Source organism: Equus caballus, chromosome 12 (assembly GCF_041296265.1).
Source record: "Equus caballus isolate H_3958 breed thoroughbred chromosome 12, TB-T2T, whole genome shotgun sequence".
NCBI lineage: Eukaryota > Metazoa > Chordata > Mammalia > Perissodactyla > Equidae > Equus > Equus caballus.
Genome location: NC_091695.1, coordinates 25,563,616 through 25,579,768, shown reverse-complemented (window position 1 = coordinate 25,579,768; position 16,153 = coordinate 25,563,616). Strand labels below are relative to the sequence as shown.

Here is a 16,153-nt window from a genome sequence, read left to right as displayed (position 1 = left end):
AAAAGTAAAAGTAATACCTCCCTTATTCACACTCAGGTCCACAGGAAAGCCAAACTTGGCTCTCCCTCATGGTCTGCTTCATTCTATTCTAGCATCCTGGAGCCTCAGGGGCTGGGCTCAGCATTAGCTTTTCTAGTCCATCCTGACTTCTATTCATGCCTACTCTTTCTCCACCTCACTCCCAAGTTCCCCTAATGGTGTGGCTGTGATGTTTGTGTGTTTATGACAAAGTGTGTTCTCCATTTCAGGACAAAGTCAAGAAGAAACTCCCCCTACTTCTGGCTCTTCTATTTGGGGCAGTTTCAGCCCTTCCTCTAAGTAAGTCTCTTTGGTTTTCAGTCTTTCTTTCTCTCCTTTGCTCCTTTCTGCATTACATAAGGTGAGAGTCAAAAATTCACCTCCTCCTCTGGCTATCCCCTATTCCAGGATCTCTGCCTTTAGAGGAGCAGGGTCTCTAGAGCCTGGAGTTAAAGGGACTCTTCAGGGCATCCGTATATCTGCAGTCTTGGTTATAGTATGACATTCTCAGTTTTGTCCTTTCTTCCTAATGTTAATGATGATCACAATAATGACTTCCTTTTCCTTTGAGCTCACTGAGTGCACTGTGCTAAACATTTTCTATGCATCATCTCCTTTAATCCTCATATCATCCCCATGAGCTCCCCTTGGGAGCTTGCCCATTTGTACACCCATATCACAAATAAAGTAAAGCTAGTAGATGATGGAATCGGTACACAAACCTGCAACACCATGACGCTAACACCTTGCTCTTAACACCATGACTCATGTGGGAGGCTGGGTTCTCCTCACGGAGCCTTGTTTCAAGTTCTTGTCTTTCCAAGGCTGAGCTCTCAGATGCCTAGGGCAAGGTGGAAACTGTCCATGGTTGTGGAGGAATGGCGAGAGATTTGAAGGATGAGCATTTGGCTTTTCTCTCTGTCAGGGACTGAAACATCCAACTTTGAGAGCCCCTTGGGAGATGACACCCTGCCTCAGGATGGGGAGATGCCAGAACATGGGGCAATGTATGCTCCTACGGAGGGAATGATGCTGCCAGAGGGAGAGGAGGAGGGGGGCTCTGGAAGCGAAGATGACCCCGAGGAAGAGGGGCTGTCAAGTCTGTCTCAGCCCTAGAAGAAGTGGACGAAGACTTTCAGTGTCCTAAGGAAGAGGATACAGTCAAACTGGAAGACATCCCTGGATGCAAGACCTGCCACTTTATTGTGTTGGTGAGAGCCATGTCATATGATGAAACTCAGGTGAGTGGTCTGTGGCTGAGGCTGAGACCTGGAGCGGGGAGGAGGGCATGGAGGGGGATGTCTCCGGCCTCTGTGTCACTGGTTATTTTCCTCACTGAGGACCCTGGGGGTGTCAGCAGGGGCTGAGGCCCTGAGAGGTGTTAGATGTGGTTAAGGGGGATAAGAGTGGTGGATCATGTGGAAACAGAAGTTATGTTTTGATCTCCAGTCTTCAAATGGCTGTGGGGTTGGGGTGGGGATTGGGGGATTGAACTGTGGAGACTTCGAGACCCCGGGCTAAGGTTGTGTGAATTCCTGTGGGAGGGGAGCTTCATTTTCCTCACCACAGTGTTCCACTTTCCTTGTAATTCATGCCCAGATCCTCCTTTCTCCATCAGCCTTCCCAGATCCAGGGCAGCAGAAGAAGCTCTGCTCTTTCTGGAGCTATGCTTTCTCTCGGCGCTTTGCCTGGCACCTGATGTAGCTGTCTATGATACAATTGTGGCATTACCTCTTTATTGGCACCCTCAACTCTCTACTCACCACCTTGGCCAAGGGAGACAGGGCACTAGGTATGTGGCGGGGCTGGGAGGCATCCCATCTGTGCATTCCGGCTGGGAACTTGGAATCTCGAGGGGTGTGGGGTGCTAAGCCAAATAGGGCTATGTGCTCCAGAGAAAGGTGTGAGCAGGGATGTGGGGAGGATGGTCAGGCAGGGCAGGGTGGGAGGGTCCCCTCCTGTAAGGCAGTCCTGGAAATTTCTTATCTCTCAACCCTTCTCTGCCCTCTGCAGTCAGCATCTACACAAATGTCTTTGCCATCACTCAGTTCTTCGGAGTGCTCTGTGCCCCCTGGAATGGCCTGCTCATGGACCAGCTTAAACAGAGATACCAGAAGAAAGGGAGCAAGACAGGTGAGACCTGGGCTCTGGAGCAACAGGGAACCAAGAGAGGAGAGATCATTAACTGTCATGCCCATCTTCTCTTTCGTTCTTAATCTTTTTCTACTTGCATCCACCCGTCTATCCCTCCATTCCTCCATCCATCCATCCATCTGTCTGTCTTACCACTAGTCGCTGAGTGCCAAATATGGGCCAGACGTAGATCCAGATTCAACAACGGACAAGACAGATATGTCCTTGTTCTCAGTGTAGAGAGTGGAGAAAGGCAAGTCATTAGGCATTACAATCCAGGAAGGAAACCCACAGGGGGCTGTGGGGACACAATAAGGGCACACAGCCTGTTCCAGATGAGGATGAGATCGGTGTATGGGAAGGCTTCCTGGAGAAAGTGGCATCTACGCTGAAACCTGAAGGATGAGTCAGAAGTGAGGAGATGAAGAGGAGGGCCCTGGGAGAGTGGCCCAAGAATACGGTGGGCTGAAGGTGAGCTCAAGGTTGTGAAGGAGAGAGGGAAACCTTGAGGAATCCGAGGAATCCCTTCAAGTGATTCAAGGACCGGCCAGTGGTGTAGTGGTTAAGTTTAGCACACTCTGCTCCTGCAGCCCGGGTTTGTGGGTTAGGATCCCAGGTGCAGACCTACACCACTCATCAGCCATGATGCAGTGGCAACCCACATACAAAATAGAGGAAGATTGGCACAGATGTTAGGTCACGGCAAATCTTCCTCAGCAAAAAATTTAAAAAAAAAGGTAATTCAGGCTGGCCAGGGTACAAAGGAGTATGGAAGGGGTCAGAGAGAGAGCCATGAGAAGGGGCAGGCTGTGCCCCATGCCGAGGAGCTTGGACAAGCTCCTTGGACATGAGTCAAGGAACAGAGGGGTGATGAGGTATTTTAACCTGCAGGGGTTGGGGATGTGGAGGGACAAAAGTAGAGAGTAACATTTCTCCTATGTTTTTCATCTACACCCCTCCCTGACTCCCCTGCCCTGCTTCTCCTACCCTGCTGGAGTGTTCTACAGCAAATCTCAGTCATCAAACCATTTCATCTGTAAATACTTCAGGTTGTAGCTCTAACAGATAAGTCTTCTTTTACTTAAATAACACCATAGTATCATTACCACATCTACAAAAAACCCTCAATGATTTCTTAATATCATGTACTATGCAGTCTGCTCAAATTTCCCTAATTGTCTCAAATATGTCTTTTTACAGTTGATTTGTTCAAATTAAGAGCCACACAGGGTATTTGGTTGATGTGCCTTTTATGTCTTTGTAAACGTAGAAGCGTCGTCTCCCACATGGTTTTTGTCCTTGTTTATTTGTTGAAGAAATGGGGTGGTTTGTTCTGTCACATTTCCCACATTTTGGATTTGGCATTCTTTTGGTGTCATTTAAAAATGCTTCTTTGGGTATTTCCTGTAAACAACAGGTTGGAAGTTCAAGGAGACTCAGTTTAATATTTTTGGCAAGAATAATTCAGAGGTGGAGCTGTGGGCTTCCTAAGGGCTCCCGTCAGCAGGCCCCTGGTACCTATTGTCCTGTTCTTATCATGTTAAGATTGATCAATGGGCTCAGACTTTGTCAGTCTCATCCCGTATTATAAAGTTTCCCATCCACTGTGTGCCTGACGATTGTAGCAGCCATTGATAATCAATGCCTAGGCCCAGTATTTTATTAGGCTTGCAAACTGGTGATTTCCTATTTCCATCTTTCCTTCTGCTTTCAACAGCGAGAATTCCTTTAGAAAGAAAAACTTCCCCTTATTAACTATTTTGTTACCCTGGCATAAATGCTTGGTTTTTCTTCTTTTCACCAATTTTGAGAATAATGAATTGATGCCCTAGCAACCTTCAGGGGTGACTACTCATTGTTTCTCTTTCAAAGTCTCATTTTAAATATACTTGATGTGTTTCAATCCATTTTCACCACGATTCCTTTTGATGTTCAAACTGCCACATCTTTGGCCATTGGGAACTTTACCAATCCAGTATCTGTGTCCTTTAGACATAATCCCATTCGTTTTAGAGAGTGTCTTTACTTTCTAGCACAATGAGATATTCACATCCATCTCATTGGGTATGTTTCCTATCCCAGACCTGAAACCAGCCGTTCTCCAAGTAACGCTGGGTCCCTTTAATGGGAAATGGTATTTAAAGACTGTAGTCTGCATGATGGCATTTCTAATTCTCCTGGGTTGTCATTGCTTTTGGGCTTTGGATAGAGTTAAAGCATACATAATTTTTTGGAAGAAAAAATACATCATGAATGCCTAATAACGATACTTTAATTCAAATTTTACTTCCTTAATTTTACATTCGTATCTCTTTTTCTCTTCCTCTGAAAATCTTGGTTCCTAACAATACTATACAGACACACACATGTATAGTATTTTTAAAGTATGTTTTATATATTATCAGTGGTTTTAGCAATGTTGATACTATTAATAAAAATACTGTGGCTGAATGCTGTGCCTCTCTGTCTCTGTCCTTCCATCCTTCCATGCTTCCTTCCATTCTCCTCCTTAGCATATATCCCACAAGAGGATGTACAGTCAAATCACTGTTTTAAGAATCACCAACTTGACATAAAGTTGTGTTCATTGGCTTCATTTTGTTCCTGATTTTGGAGGGTTGCTTTGCTTGTTCTCTTCCTATTATTTTATTTTAATTGAATTTTTAAACATTTGTATATCAAACATTTACATTTTCCCAAAGCCAAAACCATGAAACAATATACATTCAAAGAAGCTTAGTTTTCCTCTCTGTTCCCTCCACCCTATTCCTTCCCTGTATCTTTAGGCAATGATTTTTTTCTTAAAGACAGACTATATAGACATAATTTCGCTCTCAGATAAAGGCCACATACTGCACGTGCTGTTCTGCGGTCTTCCTGCTGTGTGCCTCTCTGTCCCGAGGATGCTCCCCAGCAGTGCCTTCTCCTCACTCCTCTCCGCTGCCTAGTCATCTGTGACAGGGCTGTAGTACAGCCAAGACAGCTGTCCCTCCGGATGGCTGTTTGGATCGCCCCTGTCTTTTGTTAGTACCTGTCGTGCTACACAGAATGCCTGGCTACAGTTTGCAGGGGCCAGAGCAGGAGGCCCTCTTAGGAGGCCATTGCAATCTGTGTAATGTGTGAGTGAGCGATGGTGGTTTAAAAGTAGGATGCGTTGGTGGGGATGGAGAAGAGTGGATACATTTGAATGATAATTGGGAGGTGGATCATCAACATTCATTGATGGACTGGAGATGGGGCATGTGGGAGAAAGAGGATTCGAGGATGACCCCCTGGGTTTCTGCCTGGAAAGTTAGATGGATGGTGGCTTCTCCCTTTACCCAGATCTCCCTTGCCTCCTTCCTGCCCTCCATTGTGCCCGCTTGCAGGCAGCCTCTCCTCTTCCCTTTTGGACCAGGATTCTCAGCCTCAGCGGTGGCCCTTTGCTCACGGTTCCTTCTCTGGCCCTGATGTCTCTGCTGTGCCTGGGCATCGCCCTCTGTGCCTCAGTCCCTGTCCTCCCCCTCCAGTACGTCACCTTCATCCTGCAAGTGATCAGCCGCTCCTTCCTCTATGGGGGCAATGCTGCCTTCCTGACCCTTGCGTAAGTGGGCTTGGGGTGCGTTACATAATGGGGGACACATGGGGCAAAGGTAAGTGTGCTGGAGGTACAGAAATTGGGAGGTGAGGATGGGCCTGAGATGGTCAGGTGATGGTGACAGGGTCTGGGAGCAGGTGTAGGGGTGGTGCCTGGAGGTGAGGCTGGCCAGAGGAGTAGAGTTTTCATGTACTTGAGCCTTCATATCAGCTCTCCCTCTGCCTCTGTTCTCTACCTGGTGAACACCCTCCGAGGCCCACTTCTGTTCCAACACTCCCAGGGAAGAGCTGGAAAGAAAGTGTCTTCCCTTATTTGTGCCCTGGGCACTCTATTCTTGCTGCCTTTGATGGTGCACACATCATCTGGCATATAGTGATGTGTTTTTGTGTTCACCTTTTTCTTGCAACTTCCCTGGGGTGCAGCGTGTGTCTGGGTCCCTGCTGTTTTCCCACTGTCAAGCACAATAACTTCTCTGTGTTCTGTGGTTCGAAAGCCTGAGCAAAGGCAAAGGGGAGAGGGCTGTGTGGTGAGGGTGGGTGAAGGCAGGACGAGGACAGGGGAGTTGTGTGCAAGTAGCTGACAAAGGCCCACCCAGATCAGGCCCTGCTTGGAGCGAGGGTCCCTGAGTCTCACTGGAACCCCATTTGTCTCTCTCCCAGTTTCCCTCCGGAGCACTTTGGGAAGATCTTTGGGCTAGTGATGGCCTTGTCAGCCATTGTGTCTCTGCTCCAGTTCCCCATCTTCACCTTCATCAAGGGCCCCCTCCAGAATGACCCGCTCTACGTGAGTATTGTGGGCCTCAGACCACCAAGGACATCCGGATCTGGGTGACTCAATGGGCACCCAGCAGGGGGAGCCCCAAATATGGCTGAGGTATTTCCTGCAGGAACATTGCTGCACACGGGTACATCCTTGGTCTTTCTTCTCACACTGGGGTCATTGGGAGCACCCTGCCTTGTGCTGTGGGTACCTAAAACCACAGGGCTATCATGGGGTGGCTGCCCAGGGGGCACACGTTCTTCAGAGATTTGGGGAGAAAATATTTTTTTATGTGTGTGGAGACAAGTAATCATATTCTAGAGGAGAACGCAAAACCCTCACAATGATTCATGAAAACCTAACACTTCAAAGATATTCCTGCTTGTGATGAGCACAGGCGGACCTTCGCCTCAGCCCTAGAGATGCAACGTGCATTGGATTCCACAGCTGATCTGAGTGGCAGGAGCTCTGTGCTCTCACCCCTGCATCCCCACACCGCCAGGGATGCTCACCCGCCCAGCGCTGGGAGGTGGGTGTGACTCTCCAGCTGTTTGAGATAGAAGACACAGAGGCTCAAAGATTTGGGTTGTGTGACTTCTATGTTCAGAAGCCCACAGCAAAGGAGCAGAAGTCCTTTCACTTTGAATTCAGTGTTCTGACCACTGCACAGCCCTTTAGCCTCATTTTAAAAAGATGAGCAAAGTGTAGAACAGGAGTTTAAATCAGTCATTGGGAGAAAAAAAAAAAAGCCTTGAACTGAAAGACTGAGGAGCATTACTTGGTTGTGATATCGGAGCACCCTAACTGAATATTCAGAAGATATAATGTAGCTCTGGCTCCTCCGTCAGCTTCCTGTGTGACCCTGAGCTGGTCACCGAATGCCACCTGGGCCTCTCTTTCTTCATCCATGAAATGGGCACAATATCCGTCCCTACCTGGCTCCACAGGGCAGAATGAAAAGTAACGCAGAGTCCTTCCTCCAGACCACCAGAGTGTCTGAGTGGAAAGTGGAAGATAAACTAGGCGGAATTCTGGTCCCCTCATTGGTCGTGGGCATTGCTCAGAGTTCCTGGACTTCACCGCACTCCTTCCTGTCCCCCTCCAGGTTAACGTGATGCTGGTGCTTGTCACTCTTCTGACGTTCATGCACCCCTTCCTGGTGTACGGCGAGTGCCAGCGGAAGGAAGGCCCCCCTTCAATTGCTTAGTTTGGGTGCCCTCCCTTTTCAGCTCTGCAGATGCTTTTGCTAATCTTCCCCTACCTTTGAGGACCTCGTATCCAGAAAGTCTTTGCTCACTCAGGCTTCTTGTATTAAGCAGAAATTACTTTTTCTTAAAAAAAGGAAGAAACGTAACTGCTAGCTGAGACTTCTGATAGGCAGGACAAGAATGTCAATGCCAAGCTGATTGATACCATACAGACCCAAAGCAAAAGCTTGTGGAAGTTCTCCTTAGTCCCAGAGCAGGAAGCACATGGCCTTGGCAGAGCCTTGACCTGAAGGGAGGTGATGTGATGGGAGAGGAGGTGTGTCACCTGCTTCTCTAGGCCTCTTTGGCCCTGAAGCCCATGTGTGCCTGGGCCCTGTACCGCCAGGTAAATTTCCAGGTGGAGGGTGAGGTTGTCATGGCCTCAGCTATGCTGCCTAGCATTTGGGGGTGGTTCCCAGCTCTCCCTCAAAGGCACAGCTTTGGTTAGAGAGTGGCAGCAACAAAGGCTTGGTTAGAGAGCCTTGGGAGAAAGAGGAGCAACGGGGTGGGGTGAGGAGGACCCTGGACCTGAGATCCAGCTCTGCCACTGATGCTGGAGGCCCTTGAGCAGACCCTCCTCTGGGCTGAGCGTCAATTTTCCAATCTGTAAAATGAGAGGATTCTGGAATTGGAAGTTCTTTCTGAAGCTTACAATCTAGAAGGTTTTAAGAGGAGTGGCAGAGAATCAGGCCACCCAGAGAGCCTCGGGCACCAGCTGGCCTGCTCGACTGAAGGATTTCTGACAAAGCCTCTTAGGGATGTTTTCCTCAACAAGAAAGGAGATGATGATTCACTTTGGGAATTATATAAAAATGTTCTTGGGTGAAGAATTTTGCAGAACAATCATTTCTTTCTGCTTAAGGCAACTACTGTTTCACCACTTCAGCTTTGGGGATGTTGTGTGTGTTTGTGTGTGTTCCTGCCTCATACCCCAGCTTACTGGGGAGTGGACACAGGAGTGGAGTCGAGGAATCTGGCTTCAGCATCCTGATGTGGCAGCTGGACCCAGAGTGGGGTAGGAGACTTCAGACTGGTATCCAGCTACCTGGTTCTAGGATGGGCTTGAGAAGCCCCTCCACCTCTGCACCCTCACCCCCTCCTAGGAGTCCCTTCCTTTGCCTCCTCTTCCTCTGTACCCCATCCTACTCCCACCACAATACTCCCCACCCTCAGCTGGAAGCATTTGATGAAATCAGAAGGGCCCTGGGTGAGTCTCAGTTCTGCCATCCAGCATCTGGGCAATTCCCTTAACCATTCTGGATCACAACTTCCTCACCTGCAAAAAGCAATGAATCATTTCTATCCCTGAGGGCAACAGTGAGAATTTAACGTAATTCCTACTGCCTAGCCAGTGGTGGGAGCATGTGCACATTTGTTCCTTCTTGTACTCATGACCAGAAAGGAAAGGGGTAGCAAGGAGGGAGAAAAGGAGGGACCTGGAGGGAGAGAGATGGCAGGTGGGTGAGATGCGACAATCTGGAATACACCAGGTGTTTTCTTCCACTTAGCCCGGAGAGGGGCCAGGAGAGGACAGTGAGGGTGAGGGGGCTGGCAGGCAGATTCATTCATCCAATCAGTCTGTCAATCAACAAATGTTTATGGAGCCTCTACAATGCATCAGGCACTGTCCTAGGTGCGGGGGATACAGAGATCCACAAAGGGCCGAAACACAGCTCTTCTGTGAACAGCAGGAAGGGTAATTTCCAGGGGCCTGGGGACATCAGAGTGCTCATGAATGGCTTTCATCCTGTCTTGCTCCCAAACTTTCCACGTCTTGCTGCTGTCCATGGGGCAAACCTCAGACTCCAGCCTGGCACTCACAGCTCTCAGCAATGTGATTCCAACCACTCCCCTACCTTCCCCACCCTCTTCACTTCCCACCTCCAGGAGGACAGAATTCCTTCTTGTGGACCAAGGTTCCTGGTCTGGGCGTCTGTGAGCACACCACTTCCTCTGCGTGGTGGCTCCTCCCATCTCTGCTGGGGAAATTTGCCTGGTCTACTGGGGTCCTGTTCAAAATGCCGTCTTCTCTCAAAATCTTTCCTTGGGCTCTCCAACTGCTCTGAGTTCTCGGCACTTGGTCACACCCTTTTTGGTGACTGGCACCTGCCTCCTTGCATGATGACCTCTCCTCACCTGGACAGCCGACTCCAGGAGGCGGCATATGGGTCTTACCTGGCTCAGTGACTAATGCATACTTGCTGTCCATGTGGTGCTGGTTAGGGCTCATTGAATGAATGATCACTGAATGAGTGAATTCTTTCTTGTTCTGGCCTCAGTGCCAACTGGAAGGAGAAAGCAGAGCACATGGGGTGGGATGGGGCAGTGGGAAGAACATGGACTGGGGGGCCAGGCCAACCCTTTTTTCATCCCGGCTCTGTCACTACTGTGACCTTGGATGGGCCACTTCACCTCTACATCTTTGTTTCTTTATCAGTATAAAGGGAGAAATAGACCTGCCCTCTGGACTGTGGCAAGGATTAGAAATTAGGTCAAGTGCCTAGCACATGGTAGGTACTCAACAGATGATAGCTATGATTGCAGTTAACATATTAAGTCAAAAAGGATGCCTAATGCCCATCAACTGGTGAATGGATAAATCAAATATAGTATATTTATACAATGGAATATTATATGGCAATGAAAAGGAATGAGGTATTGACACATGCTATGATGTGGATGAACCTTGAAAAGATTATGCTAAGTGAAAGAAGCCAGTCGCTAGAGACTGCATACAGTGTAACTCCATTTATATGAAATGTCCAGATGAGGCAACTCTCTAGAAGCAGAAAGTAGATTAGTGATTGCCTAGAGCTGGGCAAGGTGGTAGTGAGTGCTAATGGGTAAGGCGTTCTTTTTAGGGTGATGAAAATTTTCTAAAATTGATAATGAGTGTACAATTCTGAATATGCTAAAAACCATTGAATTGTATACACTTTAAATGGGTGACTTGTATGTGAACATATCTCCATAAAGCTGATACTAAAAAAGTTGTCTGGAAAATTGCCTTAATCTTAAAGGTATAGACAAGATCAATATATTTTCCCTGAGTTTTAGTTGGAGAAATAGAATGGGATATTGAAAAATCTTTGTGGTACATTTAAATACTTTGAATTTAAGGCAGAATTACCATTTTTTTAAGAAAGGTGTCATTGGATTAAAAAAGATAAAAAATTGTGTTAAAAACTTCAAAAAAGGAAAAAGATGTTTGGATCCCTCAGCAAGTGCAGGAAACACTTGGATCTAGAGAGAGAGAAGCGCAGCTGTTTGCACAGCTGCCTCTTTCTGCCCCAAGAGCCCCTTGCTGCAACTTCTTCCTCAGATGGGACCAACTGCTCTTTTAAATGAGGAAGCAAGCAACAGGAGTTTCACAAGTTTTGGGTTCCTGGTGCAACCCTCCTCTCCAGCTCCATCCTCAGCAGAGAGGAACTGGAGGCAAGTCTCCTCCTCCACAGGCCGTGGTGCCGGGTGGGGCCTCTCCTGGGGCAGAGGACACTTCCATGAGGACCAGAGTGCCTGCAGTTTAAAGAACAGCTAGACAAGTAGAATAAAATAAACAACAGCTGACAGCCGGAATCAGGAACTCTGTGTGACAATCTCCTTTCACCCGCCCCATTTTACAGATGAAGAGAGTTAGGCTGTGAGCAGCAAGTTATGTCCAAGAGCATCTGTCTGGCGCATTGTGGAGCTGGCGTTTAGACCCAGATTTGTCTGTCTCCTAAGGCCACGTTCATTTTAGGTGTTACCTTCTCTTTACATTCATTCTTACGTCAGAAACATGTGGTGGTTGTAAAAGAAGTCAGAAAACAAAGAAGTGCATGAAAAACAAATATCGTTGTTAACTGCACCGCTCAGAAATGACCATGGTTAACATGTTGGTATGTACGCCTCTCTTCATGTGACTATGTGTGTGATAAGGGAAAAGATCTCATAGACTTTTCTTTGTCATCAAATAGTAGTCCAAAACGTGATTGTAAGTGGCTGCTTACAAGCCCATCTTAGGTCGATGTCACATTTTATTTATCCCCCAATCACCCCATCCTGGCGACTCCCCTCACTCACATCTTGGGACATTGGGCCCGCCCCATTCTGTTCCCCCTCTGCTGCCTCAGCTGGCATGGGGGCTGCCTCCTGACAGGGAACCGTGTGTGCAGCCTAGGTCAGCACACTGGAGAGTGTGCCTAATAACAGAACTCAGGGGGCCAGATGTTGCCAGAGAGCCACCTTTGGAGCTTCTAGAGATGACGTCCATCCATTCATCATCATGTGTGAATCTGGTGCTAGCTGTTGTTCAGCCAAAGGTGTTGCCTGCCCGCTTCCCAGGTGCTGTCGACCCTCTTCCCTAAATTTAAAGCTTGGGGCAAAGACCCTAGTGGTTACTCCTGGAGCTCCTCTTGCTGCCAGACCCCCAGCGGATAGATGATCCCCAAATGTGTTGGGTGTGACTCCAGGGCACAGAGAGGATGCCTCCTCTAACAGTCTTTGGAAAGGACACTGCATCCAGGTATCAAGGCACGGGCTCCGATCTGTCTATTCTTTGGCGATGACAATTTCCTGGGTGGGACACGTCTGACCCCTCCTGGGCACACTGCAACCCACGTCTCTGTGAACAGAGGGGCTGACTCACTGGCAGGTTCATTAAACCCAGGACCACAGCTAGTGGTCTCACCAGCCCCCACTCCAGGGGTTTTGATTTCTTTTTTCTAAACTCACACATGTGCTTATCGGCCTTTCAGCATTCTGTTTCCTGAGTCCAATGTTCCCTCCCAGGCCTGAAGGTGGACTCAAGCAATAGGTGCATGAGAAAGGCTCTGGGCTTTGCAAGTGCTGACCAGCTGCGTGACCTTCAAGAAACCCTTAATCATGTGGAGCCTCAGTTTCCTCCCCTGTAACGGAGAAAATAAGTACCACGGGGACTCGTAGGGAGGACTAGAGAGAACGTTTGGGAATAATAGGTGGAGGCAGCTCGGGCTCTGTGGCTGGACTGTCCAAAACCAACCTCCAGCTCTTTTCCACACAAGGTCTGAGACTGAGATTCACGGTGCCTCAGTTTCCTCATCTGTAAAATGGGGATAACAGTAGGACTACATCATGGAGTTGCAAGGCTTAAGTCAATCAGTGAACGTAAATCACTTCAAAGAGGACATACAAACCACCTGGCATGTGTGACTGTGGATGTTATCGGTACCATCTGAGATCCCCTGAGGGGAGGGCGGCAAAAGGTGTGTCTACATTTCAGTCCTGGTGGAGCCTGGAATGTCACCACCTGGTTCAGGACAGAAACCACTCTGCAGGCATCTGCCCAAGCTGATTTCTCCCTAACAAAACAGCCTAGATTCTCTTGTAGCCTTTAGAATGGGAACATTATGAAGGCAAAAAGAAGACTTTCTAATTACCCCAAATCTTAAGCCAAAGTCAATGAAAAACATCAATCTTCATATCCAATTTTTGTACTACTCTGTTTCTCCAGGAGTCAATGTGGAAAACCCATGAGCACAGAAATGGGAATCATCAGGGGCTGGGCTGTACATTCCTTCAGGAGCCAGGGGCTTGGGGTCACAGATGGCTGGGGCTGGGGAAGAGGACAGGCATGCAGCCCCGCATCTCCTTCTCACCTTCTCAGGCTGCTTGTCCTTGACCGAGTCATAGCCGCTCAGTTGCCTTTGTCTCCTCACCTGAAATGGGGGTATGGAGCCCACCTCAGAGAGTAGTAAGGATAAATGAGACTCCACATGAACAGCGCTTGGCCCTGGCACACAGTGGGTCCTCAATTAAGGGCAGCTATTAATTTTTATTATATACAAAAAATCACATTAAATCTCAAGGGCATCATTTAAAAGCGAACTGGTTTAGTTTTCCTTACTTGGAATGCACCCACCCAACCCATAGTTAACTCGTACAGTTCCTTCATCTCTCTGCTCAAACTTTCCTTCTGTTCTGTTAACTAGAACAGATTTTCTTCACACCAGGCACCTCTCCTGCATAGAGCTTGTCACAGTTGCAGTTTGACATAGGATGAAACAGAGTTAATGTGTGTCTACCATTAGGCTGGGAACTGCATGTGGGCATTAACTGTATCTTTGTTTACCCACTGTATCCTCAGGGCTTTGCACCTTACCAGGCACAGAATGGAGGGTCAAGAAATACTGGATACATAAGGGACAGGCACACACATACACATACACAGACAAACACACGCACACACACACACAGACACAGAGAGAGACACAAAGAGTGGGGGAGAAGGAAGGAAGGGAGGGAGGAAGAGAAAGAAAGAAAAAAAGAGAGGGAGAGGGGCCGGCCAGGTGGCGCAGCGGTTAAGTTCACAAGTTCTACTTCGCTGGCCCGGGGTTCGCCAGTGTGGATCTTGGGTGCGGACAAGGCACCAGGGGGTAGGACAAGGCCACGCTGTGGTAGGTAACCCACATATAAAGTAGAGGAAGATGGGCGCAGATGTTAGCTCAGGGCCAGTCTTCTTCAGTGAAAAGAGGAGGATTGGCAGCAGTTAGCTCAGGGCTAATCTTCCTCAAAAAGAAAAAAAAAGAAAGGAAGGAAGGAAAGAGGGAGAAAGGGACTAAGGGAAGGAAAGGGGGAGGGAAGAAAGGAAAGAGCCTCTTTAGCCCTCCACCACTCTGATATTTCTGTTCCCCCACTCACAGAGACTTGCTTGCAGACACTGCAGGAAGACATGAGCCAGAAGATGTTGGTGAGGGTTGGGATGTTTCTGGGGGTGTCATGTTGGGCAGGCATAGAAGGATGTATGGTTTGGGTCAGAATGCTGTCCTCTTACAGCTGACCAAGAGAGCATGGCCTGTATAGGAGGAAGACCCTGAGGTACCCAGCCCCTCTCCAGGAGTCTCCCTGGGGCCTGACAGCAGCTGCTTCCGGGATGGTGTGTGGCCAACCTGGTGCTGAGCCCAGCAAACCTGAAAGCCCACTACAGCAATAACCACAGGCCAGCCCACCTTTCTTGTTCATTGCCGAATCTGTGAGTTGGCTTACATCCCTAGGCCCTCACTGCCTGTGCGCAAACCTCCTTTGCTGTGTCTGTGAGAGCCCCATGCCTGGGCTATTCCCACCAACTGAACCTCCGATTCCAGCTCTGAGCTTCCAGCTGGGGAGAGCAGAGCTATAACTCCAGGTGCTTATGACTTGGTTCCTCAATGGTGGGGCTGTGACTTGTCCCACGCAGTGATGAGTACGTAGAAGATGCTAAGAAAACCTCTCCTCGTGGATGACAGATGAGTTAAAGTTCTTTTTCAAGCTCTGTCATTTGCTAGTTTGTGAAATTTGGACCATCACTTAAACTTTCTGAGCCTCACATTCTCTATGACTAAAATAGGGATAATATTCAGGATTGTTTGTTGAAGATCTACCATGTGTCAGGCACTTAGTAGATTATTGCACAACCACCTTCTCAATTCATCCTCCCCAAAGCCTGAGTGAAGTTGTCATCCTTAACTCACAGATGGGCAAACGGAGACTGGGAGATAAGGTGTCTGCTGAAGTGGGCCAGCTCATGAGTGTCACAGCCAGGAATGGAGCCCGGGTCCCTCCCATTCCAAGGAGCACCTTCTTCCTGCTTCCCATATCATCTGTCCCACTAACTTACAGGGTTGCCGTGTATGTTGCTTACATTAGAGAATGACCATGAATGCTTTGTGCTAGTCATTTGCCACCACGGGGTGAGAGGTGTGAAGGGTAAGAGGGCAGGCTCCCATTCAAATCCTGGCTCTGACACTTACCTGGAAAGTGTCTTAACCACTCTGAGCTTCAGTCCTTTATCTTTAATTTACGGATGACAATGGTACTTGCCTCATAGAGTTGTTTAGAAGATTAAATGATACGGACAACTTAGCACATAAAAAATGCTTCCTAAATACTAGTGGCTGCTGTTGTTATTGTTATTAAAGTTCCTGCGTAAGGTCTCATTTCAGGGAGCTTCTGCCCCATTCAGTCTGTGACACTCTTCAACAAGAATTGCCTTTTGTCGTTTATTCACTCATTTGGCAGACATGAATTGTGCCCCGAGCATGTTTCTAGGAGTGTGGAGGTACCAGAGATACACAGGTGAGTATGCCTTGGTCCACCGAGGAAACGAAATCAGAAGAAAGCTGGAGTGAGATGGAACAGGGACTGGGGTAGAAATAAGCCCTGATTAGACTCTTTTCTACTTCTCTCTGGGAGAACCAGGGCAGGCGTCATAGAAGAGGCAATCCTTGGCTGAGACATAGATGAAGAGAAGGAGTAAGCCCAGTGGTTATGGAAGAAAGGGCTTTCTGGGCAGATGAAATGATATGAGCAAAAGCATGCAGGCCTGAGAGCTCATGGCATGTTAGGGAAATAGCAGGGTGTTCAAAATGATTGGAGCACAATGTGTGTGTGTGTGTTTGGGGAGTTGAGGTTGTAGAGCAGGGGC

At 48.2% G+C, this 16,153-nt stretch overlaps 1 protein-coding gene across 1 annotated transcript; it reads left to right on the top strand.

The window, feature by feature from the left end:
- Nucleotides 1-2,157: 2,157 nt before the first annotated feature.
- LOC138916406 (equilibrative nucleobase transporter 1-like) lies at nt 2,158-15,681 on the top strand. Its single transcript, XM_070228680.1, has 3 exons — nt 2,158-5,734; nt 6,388-6,511; nt 7,593-15,681. The coding sequence occupies exons 1-3, from the start codon at nt 5,448-5,450 to the stop codon at nt 7,692-7,694; spliced, it is 513 nt and encodes a 170-aa protein (XP_070084781.1). The 5' UTR covers nt 2,158-5,447; the 3' UTR covers nt 7,695-15,681.
- The last annotated feature ends 472 nt before the right edge of the window (nt 15,682-16,153 follow it).

Coding starts and splice junctions, on each gene's coding strand:
- LOC138916406 (XM_070228680.1), top strand. CDS start 5,448: ATGGATGGTGGCTTCTCCCTTTACCCAGATCTCCCTTGCCTCCTTCCT. Junction 5,735..6,387: donor GCTGCCTTCCTGACCCTTGC/GTAAGTGGGCTT, acceptor TCTCTCTCCCAG/TTTCCCTCCGGAGCACTTTG. Junction 6,512..7,592: donor TCCAGAATGACCCGCTCTAC/GTGAGTATTGTG, acceptor GTCCCCCTCCAG/GTTAACGTGATGCTGGTGCT.